Source organism: Nannobrachium achirus, assembly GCF_963921795.1.
Source record: "Nannobrachium achirus genome assembly, chromosome: 4".
In the NCBI taxonomy this organism is placed as follows: Eukaryota; Metazoa; Chordata; class Actinopteri; order Myctophiformes; family Myctophidae; genus Nannobrachium; species Nannobrachium achirus.
Window position 1 is genome coordinate 20,183,831 of NC_137813.1, and position 17,484 is coordinate 20,201,314.

Below are 17,484 nucleotides of genomic sequence, written 5' to 3' on the forward strand. Positions count from 1 at the left end.
TATCATAAAATCGCGCACACACGTTCCCACTAGGTCGAAGAAGAAATGCCACTTCAAATTTTTGAAATCAGCCTCATGGTGGCGCTATAACAGGCCGATTTGTGGTTTTACCTATAACTCCATCGATCAGTTTCAAACTTTGTAAGCGCATTCCCAAGAGGCCAAGGAAAAACCCTTTCCCTGCATTTTTCACATCAGCCTTTTATAGCGCCACCAGGAGGCCGACTTATGTAAAACACAATTTTTCCTATTATTCCTTGAGATTTTATCCAAAAATCATGCAAATCGGTACACAGTATCTCTATAGTCATGTGATCAAGTCCGATCCGTCTGATATTTCATATTTCATCCTAATTGGCTAATATTGGCTTCCAAAGTTTGCAGGATTGCTCCATTTTTGAACAAAATGCCTCAAATCATGAACGCAGCTTGCAATTACCGTGAAATTTGCCACACATATTGCCACTATGTCAAGGAAAAAATGCTACCATTTTCACATTAGACTGTTATAGCGCCACCAGCAGGTAGACTTTAGCAAAATACATTTTTGGAACACAATGCTTCAAATCATGCATGCAGCGTCCGATTGCCATGAAAGGTCTAAGGTGAAGAACATATGCCACCCTTTTTACATTGGCCTATTATACAGTAGCACCACCAGGACGCAAGGCCTGGTGGAGACCTGTGCTCGGAAGAGCACTGCTTCTAGTTTATTTTTGTTTTACTTTCAGCTGTATTCAAGTACAAAGTCATTCACCTTTGAAGACTGCATTAAGGAAAATAAAGTGTTACGGGTGGGTCAGAATAATTTAATATGCCTATAGGGCAACACATTGTTTTTCTGTTCCAACTTTATGGAGAAACGTTTAGCCAATGAGGAAGCAGCATTCAAGGTGACCTCACCTTATCTTCATTGGCTAAAAGTTACTCTATAAAGTTTTTGCTGCTTGCTCATTGGCTAAAGGTTACTAGATAAAGTTTTTACTTGTTCCTCATTCGCTTAAAGTTACTCTAAAAAGTAAACCATTGACTTCAAAGGGAAAAATCAAAAATGGCAACCACACTCGCAATTTCACAGAATTGCATCTTTCTATTTGAAGTTACATTTTACATCATATAAGTCTATTGAACGTGGGAAAGATAGCCTGTACCGTGGCCAGAACACTGGGGAATATTGTGGGCAAAAAACCTGTTGAATTTGAGTGTTTCTGCGCTTGCCATCCCCTGACAACGAAAAGGACGAGGCCTCTCGAATTATAGTATAGTAAGATTGTGGTTCTGATTACGCCTACATGTGCAGGAAGCGTGCTGTACTGTACGTGTACATGTGGACGGAGCAGCAACAGAAATTAGGTCACCAAGGATGTACTGCACGTACAAAGGTAGCATGCAGTGCACATCATATTGGGCAGTGCACAGAGGTTTATTTCAATTAGTCCACGTCTGGAAATTGGGTTATTCATAAATGACATTGTTGTTACAAACAGTGCTTGAACACGTGTGTGTGTGTGTGTGTGTGTGTGTGTGTGTGTGTGTGTGTGTGTGTGTGTGTGTGTGTATGTGTGTGCGTGCGTGCGTGCGTGCGTGCGTGCGTGCGTGCGTGCGTGTGTGTGCGCGAGAAAGGTTAGGTAGAGTGAGGTCAGGTGAGGTAAGGATCCCCAATTATTCGGGCGCCAAAGAATCAAGAATCAATTTTCCATTAAAACCACAAAAGCAGCATACAATGAAGTACCAACACAGTAAGTCAGATTAAAATACAAAGGGGAATGGGGTTTATTACTACTGGTCTGGACAGCTGGCTTCAGTGACAACTAAAGGCGCCTCTAACATAAAATTACACAGCAAAAAAGGAAACGATACCAATTCACAAAACGAAAATCAACTTAAGCAAATAAAAAAACACAGCAAACACAAAATCCAAACCATGCAAAATTAATTCATAACGGCCCAGCATAGTAGACATATTGCCTTAGCCCTACCATTGTATGACCCGACATACAATCATTGACAAAATCCAATCTCTATAAATATGAAATATACACAGTGAAAGGCTAGTTGTCTTCCTTCCTACAATGAACCACACATAAACCATCTGGTTTTTGGCTCAACAAAAATGACAAAAATGACAAAAATACAACAACAAAATGACAATTAACACATCCAGTCAACATATCTCTGCTGTCGTTTCTCATTACCTCCTCAGGAAATGAGAACAACAAACAACTCAACTAAATTTAGAACACAACACTGCCTCTGTGCCTCATCAAAGTTGGTATGGTGAGTTTATACCTTGTCAGATAGTTAAATAATATACCTTATATTAGGCCTATATCATCACATTACCCAAATACAGCTCAAGTGGAGTTGGAAGGTTTTTGACCATTTTTAATTACCATTTTTCCATCTGACATTCTAATCGATGATGGAAAAAACAACTACCTCCAAAGTTGGAGGTGGTTTTACCGACAGTTTGAGGATCCAATGATTTAGGAGGTTTAGTCTAAGTGTTTTTTTGTTATACTTTTCATTGGTTCATTAAATATTAATTAATATGAATAAATATAATACCCACACACAGACGTAAAGGGTGTTCAATAGCACTGATTTATTAAAAGATCATTGAGGCTCTGGAAATACTGAAAATGAATTTAGCAGAACAGCAAACCTAACATTAATATTAAAACCACCTTAATATAAAAACATCCCCCTATCTTATCCGCTCTTGTCCATAGTGTTAGGAGGAGTTCTCAGAACTCCTAATCAGGGGTGTCGCACCAAATTCTGGGCCCTGGGTACTTTAACTATTGAAAAATAACAGATATACAGCTCACAGCGCAGCACTCGGTTTATGTGAAGGAACCCCAAACCCCAAAATGATATGTATTTTGGCCACGGACCCCCATCTCAAAATATTTAGTTCCAGGGACCCCCCAGAAGCAAAATTTGAGTTGTTAAATGTTCGCTTAAAAAATACATACATTCAAAGATTTGCACACATTTTCACGACTTTTCAAAAATAGCAGTTCTACAATTTTGGAGCGCAGCACTCGGTGCCACGCTGTGAGCTTGTATATCTGCTATTTTTCAATAGCTAAAGTATAAAATAATTCCAGGCCCCTCCACCTTGGGCCCTAGTAACTCAGTCCCGCTGTCATTCAAACAATTAAAGAAAAAGTAAAATAAAAACATACAGTAGGTAAATACAAAGAAGAGTCGGGGGGAGGGTAGGGCTGGGCTATGTTTGTTTTTACCAGTTGCGAACGGCTGCTGCCTGTAAGTGTTTTTTCAGGGCGATTTTAAAGGATGCTAGTGATCCACACTCCTTTGAGGTGTTCCACATTTTTGTGGTATAGCAGAAGAACGAGTTTGACCCTTTCTTTGAGGTGACTGGGTTGAATGTGATCTGTGGCGCTGCCTCTGGTGTTATGGACATCCTTAACCTTTATAAAGTATTTTGCCAGGTAGGGTATCTTAGTGGTGTAGTGTATCTTGTACACCAGGCCCATTGCAAGTTGCTGTACTCTGTCATCTACTCTGAGCCACCCCACTCTTAACTGGTGAGTAGAGGTGAGGTGAGTCTGATAGGGAAGGTTAAGCAGGACCCTAATTAGTTTGTTTTGGGCTGTTTGGAGCTTAGTTTTTAGGGCTTGTGGGGTGTCCCGATACCATACGTGGACTCCGTAGTCAAAGAGGGGCTGGACTATTGCACCAGCTATGGTCTTCAGTGTGTTGAAATTGACCATCGGGGTGATCCTCTGTAGGAAACAAGTTTGTTGGTTGATTTTATTTATTACTTTAGAAGTCATCTTTTCGCTGGAAAGATTAGCTTCAAGGATACATCCTAAGTAGGATATTTCGTTTTTACGTACTATGACCTTGTCACCCACTTTGATTGTGAAGTTATCGACTTTTTTGAGGTTATGATTTGATCAGGATGGAAAATGAAAAATCTGAAAGACCCGTTTTGTTTAATGACTATAGAGATACTGTGTACCGATTTGCAAAATTTTTGGACAAACTCTGTAGGAGTACTGTCCACGAAAAATATGTTTTGCACAAAATCTGCCTCCTGGTGGTACTATAACAAGCCCATGTGAAAAGTGTGGGGCAGAGGTTCTGCTCTGGCACCCAGGGAGTGTGTGTGCACAGTTTCGCTGCCATCGTGCCAACGGTTTCCAGAGTTTAGCTGTCCACAGACGGAAGGACGGATGGACGGACGGACGGACACGCGGACGGATGGACAGGGTTCATTACATAGTCTTGGCCATGCCTTTCGGCCTGGTGGAGAGAAATATGCAGGCCACATTGCAGAATTGCCATTTCTGTCTATATTCAACATCCGCATCATGCTATTCAGGTCAGAACAACAGCTATCTATGGAGGTTTTTTTAGTCCAAACATAAATAATAAATACCACAATGAAATTAATATTTATTGGACAAGGCAACTTCTATTGCTATCAACTTTGACAGACTGAAATAATTTACCATCATGAGTTTTGTTTTTGTTTTTACAAAAACAGCACTCAGGCTGTGTTCTATATTTTAATGGCACTGAAACCATGACACATAACACTCCAAGACAGTTGAAAGCAATTAAAACTTCAAAGTCACAAAGTAGTAGGCTATATTATCGTCGCTGTTGGGAAGAAACCAGCTATCTACATTTTGTAACTTTTTTTAAATTATTTTATTACAAATATTGAACCAATGAAAAATCCCTAACTAAACTAAACTCCATTCGATCCTCAAACTGTCCGAAAAAATCACACCAGTGTGAACTGAGAGGTGCTGTCCATTCATTTCAAGGCTGTGTGTGCGTACGTGCGTGCATGCGTGCGTGCGTGCGAGTGTGTGCATGAGTGCATGCCTGCCTGTGTACATTTCAAGGCTGCTCAACAGCACCACTCGGTGGCTGCAGCTGTATTGCAGGCCAGGCTACACAGATAGTAACATAGTAACATAGTAGTAACACACACGGACACTCTCAAGTGTGTAGGAAATGGTTGCACTGCTCAAAAATACAAAACTTAACAACTTGTTGTTAAGTATTAGTATTATAGTGATGTATTATCTGCTTATTGTAAATCGCTTTGGATTAAAAGCGTCTGCTAAATGCCTAAACTGTAAACTGTAAACTGTAAGTGGTTTGTCCCCCATTGATTAGAAAGATGAAATAAGACAAAACAAAAAACCCTTTGAGCCATTGGGGTGGCTCAAAGTAGATGACAGAGTATAGCATCAATGGGCCTGGTGTACAAGATACACTACACCTCCAAGATACCCATGTACTAGACAAACTACTTCCTAAAGGTCAAGGATGTCCACGATCATAACACCAGAGCTACACAACCGATTTAAAACTATAAAATGCTCTAATTTGTTCTCCTGCACACCTTAAAGGAGTGCAAATCCCTGGCCTCCTTCAAAATTAGTATGAAAAGTTAGCCTGGTGCTGGCGGGCCATCCCTGATATACTGCATTCACTCATTCCTTCCCCCGTATCAGGTCTGGACTTCGGAGTATAGGCAGCGAGTATGAGAACTTGGCCCCGATCATTTTCTGATCGGGGCCAATCAGTGACTGCGTTTCAACTGCTGTCCGCACTCTGCACAACAAGTGAAAAGCTTCCCCTGATTGGTCCATGTGTAGATGGTGACGTACAGTAGATGCATGCTGTGGCATTTTCAAAACACAATGGCTGCCCTCGATGCAACAAGTGAGTTAACGCTGAAACAATAAAACAAGCAATGAGTGAAGTTATTTCAGAGTTGGAATCAATTACAACAATTAAAAGGGAACAGGAGTATGTATGCGCTAGTGGAGTTCATTGGCCGAAAATACGTGTTTGTTTGCCGTTCTTCCGACTGGCTGTAGCCATAAATTATAACTCCTGTAGAGAACTTTTATTTTGAAGACGTTGAGAGAAAACGTCTTCCAAATAAAAGCACTCTACAGGAGTTATGGCTAGACTGGCTGCACTGTGATGACAGATGTTTTGCTATGCTGATTGGTTAGAGGAATCTGTCTGTCAAGGCAAGTACTCCCGCCCACGTCCCAGAATAATTTATCAACAGAGCGGTAACAAAAAATACAAGGTTTCAGCCTCTCTGGCCTTCGTCAGGTATCATGAACCAATCTCATCCCAAGCTGCACACTAAAGTCTGTTTGTACAGCCCAACGCATCACACCAACTGACCATGTCACTAGAGCCCTGTTTAGACTGCAGTCAAATCAGATTTAGGCTATAACAGAAATCAAAGTGTGGAGTTTGGCAAGTTCCGACTAACTACGGTAACTAGTTACTGCATGGGATCGGGACTGGAACCCGCGACACGCTGTCAGGCATCAGAGCATAATATGTGGTATGTGCCTGCGGTTAGGCTTGGGGTTAGGGGTTAGGGTTGGAGTCACTAACCAGTGGCAGTTCACAACCATGTCCAGACTTTCAAATCACAGGTAAGGTCATAAAACTGCTGTGCTGGATAACTCCTAGTTGGACATTTAAAGGCATGCGTGGGGACGCGCAGTTAAAGCAAAAGCAGTAGAGAAAGAGCATACAGTACATACTGTAGTTCAAAATTATAGGGATAAAAAGGGGTGATGTTTGACAAACAGAAAAATAGCTGATCTACAAGCACAATCACAACACATTGTGAGCCCTCGTTTTGAAGAATATTTAGGTAGCAGCATCATCGCCTCATTATAATCGGGCTCAGTGTGCATGAACTGTAGGCCTGCTCATAACACAAACAGCAGTTTAAATTAATTAGAAATAATCATAAAAAAAGAAACGCTAACCAAACAAAAATACACCACTTTTAACTGAAATTGAATAAATTCAAAGGAAGCATGCAGGGAGCAGGGATTGGAATGTTTCCAAAGCATTGCAAATGTTGAAAGTGGCCCTTCAGGCGTTCCCATTAAACGCTGCTGTCTCCTTGTAGTCAACGCTGCTATGTCAGCCTCCACCCACAGGAGGGCTAGTCTCTGTGAAACTGTGTTCCGCTTCACAGCCACTAATGAAGTGGACCTTTTATCAGGGGATAATGATCACAGTGGAGGAGGGCAGGATGACTCACACCATTCACCATTACATGGTTGGCAACCGTGTTCATCTATTGCGCTCACATCAGTGGATCACAGCGTGCGCTTAACACATACACCGTATGCAGCTCATATCTTAGGCCCTATGTATACCATTATGTCAAATCCTCATATTTTCTTATGCCCATATTGAAACACATGATAGCGGCCCGGCCATGTGCAATCGTTATTGCACACATGCATACACACAACTAATTCCTGATTGATGAAACAGGCACTACAGAATATTGAGGAGAAGAAACTAAAAGTTTGGCACAACATTTGGCTTTGAATTGTGCCCCAGACTGGTGTTACAACTACAGCTTATATTGTAGCCTACACAGGCTGGATGATTAAAATATCTTTATTTCCAACTGTTTGTCCAGCTCATCAAATACACCAGTATGGCATACAGCATTGGTTCTCCGAGTGGGCTCTGGAGACCCCCAGGGGTCCTTGAGGAGGTTCCAGGGGGTCTCCAGCTAAATGTTGTACCAGTTCCACTACATATAGTAATGTTGTTTTCTCTGGTTGCCAGTGCCACTAAATATAGTAATACAGCATCACAATTATTTGAACCATTTTAACCATTATTTTATACTATAAAAAAAAATAGCTCATCTACACTCACAGTGATTGCGCTGTGAGCTCTTAAAAGATCTTTCTTTTAACACAAATCTTCTCTTTCTGGGGGTCCCTGGCACAAAATCCTTTTGTATGTGGCCAAATACATATCAATTTGGGGGTGCTTGCATATTTGAGAACCTCTGGCATACAAGGTATTTTGTGTTTCGTTTGTTCAAAGCTCTAAACTGCAGAGCTGAACAGTTTCATCACGGCACCTCATTCAGACAATGATTGACAGGGTGTGATCACAGCTTTCGCATGAGGTCATGTCTCTGTTGGATAATGGAACGGGAGGAGCTAAAGCCTAATTTCTACTCTGTTGTACCATGGTGTCACTTGCCAAAAAAGAACTAATCTACAAACTAAAAATGTGCTAGCTTCTACAAACATGTTATTTTTGAAAGCCTCCCTCGATGGATTATACAGTAAATGTATCTTAAGCAGCACTTTTTACACCAAATAAGCCACACTTCTAGGAAGTGTCTGTATAGGTAGGGTTCAAATCATTATTGCAACACAACAAACATGCTGCACTCACTGTATGTCAGAACTTCAATGACTATTATAAAGGGGCTATTGCTTTGCAGATGAAGATATGTCCTAACTATATACAGTTGCTTTCCCCAAGATAATTTTTCTGTGCATATTTGACTGCTGCAGGTTCACTCCACTGCTGCTGCACTGCCACTATCTATCACTTATGCATAGTCTCGTCTGTCACGTTTGTTATTATATCTTCTGCTTTTGAATGAACTCATTTAAACTCATTTAAATCTGCTGCTATTTACTGTAACCGCCTCATTCCACTGCTATCTTTAACCACGCATCTTATCACAGCTCATAGATACATCTGGTCTGTTTTTCAGTTTCTTTCTCTATTTCGTTCCACCTTTCTTGAAGCTGCAATGATGGAGCTTTTACAACAAAGAATTGCAACCACTTTTTTCTTTTTTACACCTATGATGTGACAATTAGAGTTTTGTTGAAGCCATAGAGACCATGGAGAGAGTCACAACAGAAAATGGGAGACATACATTAAAACATGAAGCCGCCCTGACATTCTAATGATTTACCTTTTCAAAGATCTTTCGGGCCGGCAACGTTTACTTCCATTGTTCTGTTCTTTTTCAGAAACCACCTGGCAGTAGCTAGCATAGGAAATTACCCCTATTATCGGTTTTCTCTGGTTTCTGTGCCTGTTGCTGGTGGCACTCTAGTACCCACATGAAAGCAGAATGTGTCATCTGCCACTTGCTGCAATATATTGACAAGACAGGACTTGCTTGAGAAGCTCTTCCAGGTGATACCTTATTCTAGGATTAAGAACTATACTGTAAGAACAGAAAGACACTTTTTGACTCTTCATTACTGCCCCATTCTTGTGAGGTCACCAGCTCCAGAAACAAGCTTTTATACTGTGATCATGACTTGAGGAGGAAAGGACAACCAACTACAAATGCTACTCAAAAATATATTCTCTCTCTCACTCATCTCTCTCACTCTCTGTCTTGGTTTCTTAATAATGCTGAGTACCACTTCTCTCTGTCTTTTCTCCTGTTTTATCCACATCTCGAACCTTCTCTCATTCTCTCGTCAAATATTCAATCTGCCCAATTTATGCTCCATCGCACGGCAGTGTATAAATCAGATGTAAGGTTCCTTGTCTTGTCTGCGACTATCTCCTCATTATCGTTCTATTTTTCTTCCTCTCTCTCGTTGGCTGTGGTTGATTAATCTGCCTGTATGAGCCTGTTGATCATCATTGCGACCGTCAGGTCGCAGTTTAGTATCAAAACCTCCACCGGCCGTCCGTCCGTCGGTCAGTCACACGTCACACGTCACACCTTTGCCCTGCTCATATCTCCGCATCAGTATGACATCACACTGCTGACATCAGTATGACATCACACCGTACACAAATGACCCTTATATAAGACCGGCATTATCTACCGACAGATTAGTAACAAGATGTCAAAATCGTCTAGGAAGGATGGTGTGAGTCATGCTGGCACCCTTCGCGGCAGGAGGAAGCTGGTGCAATCAACCCCTTGGCTTGTCGGGACCCCTGCCTACTAACGGGGTGGCAGGCTATCACCTCAGACTAGAACCCGTACGGGGTGGCCGACACCAGCCCATTGACAAGAGAGAGAGGCCTTGATGTCCCTTTACTCTTTGATGGGGTGGCCAGTTGACTAAGAGTTTCCGTTCGGGCCTTCTCGATATTGTACAGATTTCCACGGGAAATCTGGGGGTGGCTGTTACAAAGACCCTCACTCACCTTCACGTCATGTGGCTAGTCGTTACGTAGCCATAGTTACACGTTGAAGGTTGAATCTCCAGATATGGAGATAACCAACACATCCCTCCATATATGGAGATAACCGACGAATCTCACTAAGTCTGACCTCACAAGCCCCATATTTGGACACGAACAACATATAACTCCTGCTGACATCAGTATGACATCACACTGCTGACATCAGTATGACATCACACCGTACACAAATGACCCTTATATAAGACCGGCATTATCTACCGACAGATTGTGGAGATAAGCGACCAACGGTCGCTTATCTCCCGATTAGGGAGTCTTACTGGTAATATACTGTAGCCTAAGATGAATCATCACAGTAGGTGGTGCTCACTCCTACCATGAATTATTATTATTATCTGCTGTATTATGTGATTTTGATGGCTGTCACAAGAAGGAAGGAGGGCATCTGACTATTTTTCTTATAGTTATTTATTGATTTAGGATCACCATTTGTTTCCTCAACAGTTCTTCCTTAGGGCCCAAACAAAATACATCACAAGACATTCAAATGTCACATTATAAGAAACAATAATAAGAAAATAAGTGGTTCTCTCACATTCATAACGTCACCTCAACAGTGAATGATTAAAATAAATAATATAGTTAAAAGGCTAGATATACCTGTAAGTATAAATGCCCAATACTACTAGTGCATAGTGAAGCATTACCCAATAGCACCACAAATATAATCAACCTTCACATAAAGAATACAAAACTGATTTATTCTTTCTTTCTTTTTTTTCTTTCTTTTTTCTACTGATCTTACAGGTAATCTGGCTTAATATAGTGGTAGTTTGTTTCAGTGTTATAGAGGGAATGTGCCACCTCCCACGAAGACATATAAAGTATATATACTGTATATTCACAGTACTTTACTGTATAATTCTTCACCACTTAAACGCTATACTTTGTTAATGCAGTCCTCCAGGGTTTTATACTATGCCCCTAGCATTTCCCCTTCTACACTTCAACTATAATAGCCAAGGTGCTGTGATGGGTTGTGAGCTTGTAGATCTGCTATTTTTGTTGAATGTTTGCCCCCAGAATCTGGGCGCTAGTATTCATGTGATTAAGACGCAAATGTTTCTTATAGGACCAGTCTCTTTTACACCCTCATCCATGACAGCCTGGAATGGCCTGACATGCATCCCTTTTACACACTGTCCACTAGCAGATAGAGCTAGGTGAGCAGCTTTGTTTTGTGTGAATTTGATCATATTAAACTCTTTTTGAATTAGATCAGATTGCTGGAGTGTAAATCGAGGTTGGATGAAAAAGTAAGTACAACTTCTGATGATAGAAATGCCTCTACTCATTTTGGTAGCCATATGCCTGACTTATACTTAGTTGAGCACCAGTTTTGTGTGACAACTAGCCAATCCCCAAGCTCTGTGTCAGGATACAAAGTTCTTTAACATGTTTAATTTAATCAGTCATAGTATTAATCATTCACCAAACACCACTTTGATCTGCAAACTGGGTTAGCCGCCTAGTATTCCAAATCCTGTGTCCCCCTGTGATTCCTCAGCTGTGATGACTTGACGATGAATGTGGCCCGTTTGCTCCTCCTTCAAAAAACTGTGAATATCAAAAAAACTAAACTAAAAACTATATCCAGATAAAAAATGTTTCAAGATTAAAGTATTTTACATTCTCATTGTCAAATAGTTTTTCTTTTTCTGCGAGGAAGACACAGAAAATAAAGTTGGAAACAGATGATCAGCTGTGGCGACCCCTTGAATTAGCCAAAAGAAGAAGAATTGTCCAATTATCTCACGGTCCAGTTGTCAGTTTGAAAGACAGATCTTAGCGGTCCTTGGTAAAGAACACCAGACGTACGGAGTAGACAGCATCCACGGTATAAACAATGAAATTGGCAATGGTCATGAAGGTCACCACCATCAGTTCATCCCAGGGACAGCGTCGGCCACAGTTGGCGGGTCTCCCGTTGTTCTTGAAGCTGTAGAGTGGCCAGATTACCATGGTCGTCGTGTACATCACTGCCGCCACGATGTTGTGAACGGTTGCCAGTTTGTCAAAGGAGAATGGGAAAAATGACCGCATCTCTCCGATGGTCAGCAGGACAATGAGGAGGGCAAAGATGAAACACAGGGAGTAGGCGGCGACGCACCACTGGAGCGCCGGCGACTTGGAGTAGTGGTTTGGATCCAGCGAGGTGAAGATAATGCAGGCCACGAACGTCTCCAGGATCTTCAGGAGCCCCGGTACCGTGGAGAGGAACCCGCTCACCTGCCCAGTGGGCCGAAGACGGGCCAGGGCCACTATGCCCACGTACGTGCCGAAACAAAACCAGGACACGACCGTGGCACCGATCTGGCGGTAGCAGGTCTTGCAGGTGAAGAAGGTGGGATAGATGATGGAGGCGGCCAGGCACAGGAGGGCCGCCAGCATGGCAGAGGCGGTGGTGAAGTCGTCCCAGGAGATGGGCACCTTGGCGCTGAGGGTGGTGAACTCCAGGACGAGGATGAGGAGGGTGAAGAAGCAGCAAAAACACCAGGTGAACATGCACCAGGCCCAGTAGGAGGACGCCTCGTGTCCCGCCGACGCCACCAGGCCCAGACACAGACAAGTGAGGGCGGTCGCCACCATGCGCAAGACGCCCTCGGGCTGGGTGAGTGAGCGCACGTCCACGTGCACCATGATGAGATAGGATTGGTTGCTGAATGAGGTCAGTCTCTCGCCTTGATGTGACTTTCACACAGCAAACGCTTCTGTGTCTATGGTTCACAGTTTTAAACATTCAGGTTTCAGAACCTCGTTGATTACATTCGGCGATCTCCAGCGGCCTTCATCTGCCATGACGTTCAGTAGACACCTTGGCACCTTAGCTTGTCCCCTCTCCTCTTTTCCCTCCGCTCATGTCCTTCCTCGTGTGCATGCTGGCCAGAACCTTTCAGGAACTGACGCTCACCCTGTGGTTGAGAAGAGAAGAGGAGCCCAAATTCCACACAGTAGAAGCATTCCGTGTAGACTAATAGGGTGTGTTCTGTGAGCGAGACACTCAGGTGAATGATGGCATGTGTTCAAACAGAGCATCCTGTGTGTTTCTCTGGGCTTATCTGTGCAGTTTATGATCCCCGCTTCAAGTCCCTGATTGGACGCTGAGAGCCTGTTATCATGCTCACCTCACAACACAAGCACTATGGACTCTGTTCCCAAACCATGAACCACGAACTGCTTAGATGCTAATCTCCATCCAATCCCTCAAGCATGGGTCCCCTCCTGAGGGAGGACTAATTTATGCTAAAATGGAAAAGAAAGGTCATTAGGAAACACCTTTTTTCGTCCGAACGTCACTCGAGTGGTGCGTGGTGTTGTGCCATGGCGTCATTTTGTTCTTAAGTCTCAAGTTCATCCCCTGCAGTGTTGTCTTGGTCAAAGTGAAACAGGGAGTGGGGGTGATTTATGGAAGGGAAGTGTCAGTACAGCAGTCAGTACTGATAAGCAATATGATATGGTTATTAACTGATATAGTTATTTGATTTATTGATATATTCTATTGTTAATTTGCCTGTAGGGCAAAATCTGAAAGCTCAAATAAGAGGCTAGACATTAAATGTATAGTTAAGTTATACATATCAAATAAATATGGAACAGTGTTTTACACTATATGTAAATAGACATTTTGCATTTTGGGGGGTAAAGCACGACAGACGACCAAAGGCAACATCAACTAAATCAGTGACGGCAACCCTTAAAATCCACATTGAATATAACAGCTTGTTGGCTGGTCTTGGTCTGTGATTCAGCATCTTACTCTTTTTTTTTACAGGGGCCTATACTTTCTCTCTCCCTCCATTTCACCCTCCACTTCCTGCCAGCAGGAGTGCTGTAAACTCCTCCACATGTGGAGCATAGCATACTCTATGCTGCCACCATCTGGCGGAGTCAGGTTACAGTTAGACATTTGAGGAGAGCAAAACGTTCAACCTGATGTCCCTTTTTGGGACATTGAAAGGGAAAACATTTCATTCAAAATGTTCAATAATAGCAGATAATCACAATACTTGAGTGAGGTTGTAGATCGGCTAGTTTCACTATTCCTTTGTAGAGCTTAAAGGAGTAGTTCACCCCAAAATAACTTTTTTTCTATAGATTATTCACACCACATGGAGACTTTTGTTCAATAATAATTTTTGGTTTTTAATCATATTCGTAAGACAATAATTTGATTGCAAAAATTGTACCCTCATTGATTCCGGATGGAGAAGCAAATGCCTTTGGTTCCCGGGTCCCCATCCTGGGGGTAAATTTACTATAATAAAATGTTTGTCTTAGAAAAACAAGATATGATCACCATGATCCAAACAAATCACCATGAACATGACACTGTCTACATTTTAATAATAATAACAACAACAATACCATTCTGGGAATTATAGGTTACAGAACTTTTCTGTTTATTATAGTGTATTTGTTGTAAAGTGTTTGGATCAATTCATCATTAGTTTTATGGTAAGGTGTTCACAGTCATGATGTCCACCTGACCTAACAGTGAGGTTTGGACTGTTTGTGGAGTGTGAGGACCCCACCTCCTCCTAGACATTCCATCCTAATGAGTACACACACTAGTACACACACTACACACACACTCAGACACACCCTGTCAAACAAACTGGGACAAAGGGTGACAATGTACAGGCACACATTTTCACACTACACATGTACTGCGCTAAATATAACAGTCAGTCATCCCAAAGCAGTTATTTATTGACTTATTCATTTATATATTTCTTATGGCTGCATTAATTTAATATGCAAGATTACGACTACAACTTAAATAGGCTTGGGATTATTGTTGATATATACAACAGTTGACTTTTTATTTACTACATCAGTACTTTGTGTGCACTTCCCCAATTCAGTTGCAGATTCTATACCTCCCAAAATATATGCAGTATTTTCACAACTTGCGATCTGTCATGTCCCTATTTTGGGCACGTTATTAAGCGAAACAAAGTTAAAATAAATATGTGAAAATAGGCGATCTACTGCACACGCTCAAACACGTTTTGTTGGGAGCTTGTAGATCGGCTATTTTCTATACAATTACAGGTGTGCCTTGAGAGTTTAGCCTGCCCATTGGTGTCCCTTGGGCACAAAACCCCGGCCCTATACGCAACATGCTGTACCTTTCAATTCCCACATGTACAGAGAATTCAAGATGCAGGCAAACAAAACGAACCTATTCTGAACGGACGAAAAAAGTCAACTTGACAGAATAAACACAGTCCACAATGTAAGCAACGAGGTTGAAAACGGTCATGGCGGTGATCACCGCCACCAGCTCGCCTGGATTTGAAGAGCTGCTGTACCAGTAATAGGGCCAGATCACCACGGCAGTCGTGTACATCAGCACAGCCAGCACGTTGCAGCAGGTCAGGACTTTATCAAAGGGCGCGGGGAAGAGGGTCAGCAGGCGGCCGATGGTGAAGATGATGAAGAGGAGGGCGACGATGAAGCAGATGGAGTAGACGGCTATGCACCACTGGAGCCCCGGGTGGTTGATTTTGGAGTTGCCCAGACACGTGAAGATGATGCAGGCCACGAACGCCTCCAGGACTTTGAGGAGGCCCGGGACCGTGGACAGGAAGCCGCTGATCTCCCCAGGCTTGGCGCGGGTCAGCCCCACCTCGGTGGCGTACAGGATGAAGGCCACGCAGGAAGTGACCGTGGCTCCAATCGGCCTCGCGCAGGAAGAGCAGGCAAAGAATCTGGGGTAGACGACGGAGGCTGCCAGCATCTGGACGGATGACAAGTCACAAGATAATATACAATGGAGGTGGTGTTTAGAAAGCACTGTTACTGTTTATTTACTTAAAGAGGTGGTGCCATAGTTTTGTACTTTTTCTGTTTTGTATGTGTCCATGGAATTAACATTACTCTAATAGAATGGTGTGGTTATAGTGTGCAAATTTGTCTTCCGGTCTTCCCTGGGTATTTTTGGTTACTTCCTGAAAGCTGAAATCCTCTGAGTCGATAGAAAAACACTGAGTTAATGACATCATAAACTCAGCCCCTCCCTTTTTACCATATACCCAACACTGTGTGTGTGGCTAACTTCAGCTGGGTCACCAGACTCACCACCCACCTGACAACCAGGCATACTTAATGAACTGGTGGGTGTGGCCACATGAAAACACATTTTTAACTCTTTCTGTACACTTTTTTGGAAAGAATCTTCCTCCTAGTATAATCATAATACCTGATCATCATGTTTTTATGGGAGAAAAAATCATGGCACCCCATCTTTAATTACTACCTAAGCACAATAATGATAAAGGAACATTTTTATGTACTTTTGCTTTACTGGAGTATTTCTATTTGTCGGTATTTTATACTTTATACTCCATCACATTTCAAAGGCAAATATTGTACTTTGTCATTATTTGAAAACTTTGGATAGTCACTTTGCAGATTTAGATGAAAGATTAAACCCTAGTATGTAATACCTTGGCTATTCAGAAATGGCTGGTAGAGCAGCTATTTTTGAAAGATTGTGACAAATTTGGATTTTCTGCTTAATAGTACTTTTACTTTTGTTCTTTAAGTATATTGATGCCAATAATGTTGTCTCTCTCTCTCTCTCTCTCTCTCTCTCTCTCTCTCTCTCTCTCTAGGTTGTCTTTTACTCAAGTAAAATGTTTAGTATTTCTAGATTGTGGTATTACTATTTTGACTTACAGTACAGTAAGTAAAACAATTGGACTGCCTTCCATCACTGTAAAATGGTCAATGCTTTGTCACTCTGGCTTGAAACACAAGATGGTCAGATATAATGTCAGACATAAGGCTGATCAGACATAAGGAAAGATGATCAGACATAATCACACGTGAAATTTGTATAGTAGTAATAGTGTCAACCCACCATGAGGGTGGCCAGCATGGAGAAAGCAGACGTGAAGTCATTCCAGGAGATGGGTATCTTGGTGTGGAGCGTAGACAACTCCAGGCCCAGGATGAGCAGGGTGACACAGAAGCAGAAGCACCAGGTGAACATGCACCAGATCCAGAAGGAGAAGGTGGTGGATCCTACCGACGCCACCAGGCTGAAGGAGACGCAGGTGAAGATCAATTCCAGGAGCCTCACGATGCCCACGGGCACCGTCAGCGTGCCAACGTCCAGCGTAGCCATGGTGATGGCGAGCTGCTGGATAGTGTAAGGCTGTGAGTCAAAGCTTGCCTTCTTTTAGGATTCCCCAGCGGGTTGTCGTCGATGTTGAGCCTCCTCAGTATTGATCCGAGATGACTGCGGCCTTGCTGTTTATTTTTCTCCCCTCTTGGTCTTTCAGTCCTTTGAATGAACAGTTGCTTTATCTAAATCAGCTTAACATAGCTAACAGTCCTTCTGTTAGGTATGTCCAACGCAACGGGCGTTTATAATACCCATCAGCCGCTCCCTATGCAACCTTATCAGTCTTTCTTCCTCTGTGTGTG

General features: G+C 42.4%; 1 protein-coding gene across 1 annotated transcript; it reads right to left on the reverse strand.

The window, feature by feature from the left end:
- Nucleotides 1-11,832: 11,832 nt before the first annotated feature.
- Nucleotides 11,833-17,182, reverse strand: LOC308282740 (uncharacterized protein; the record flags this gene model as incomplete). The annotated part of the gene is made up of 4 exons (XM_080723129.1): nt 11,833-12,728; nt 12,863-12,959; nt 15,248-15,790; nt 16,916-17,182. The coding sequence occupies 4 exons, from the start codon at nt 17,180-17,182 to the stop codon at nt 11,833-11,835; spliced, it is 1,803 nt and encodes a 600-aa protein (XP_080579255.1).
- Nucleotides 17,183-17,484: the final 302 nt, after the last annotated feature.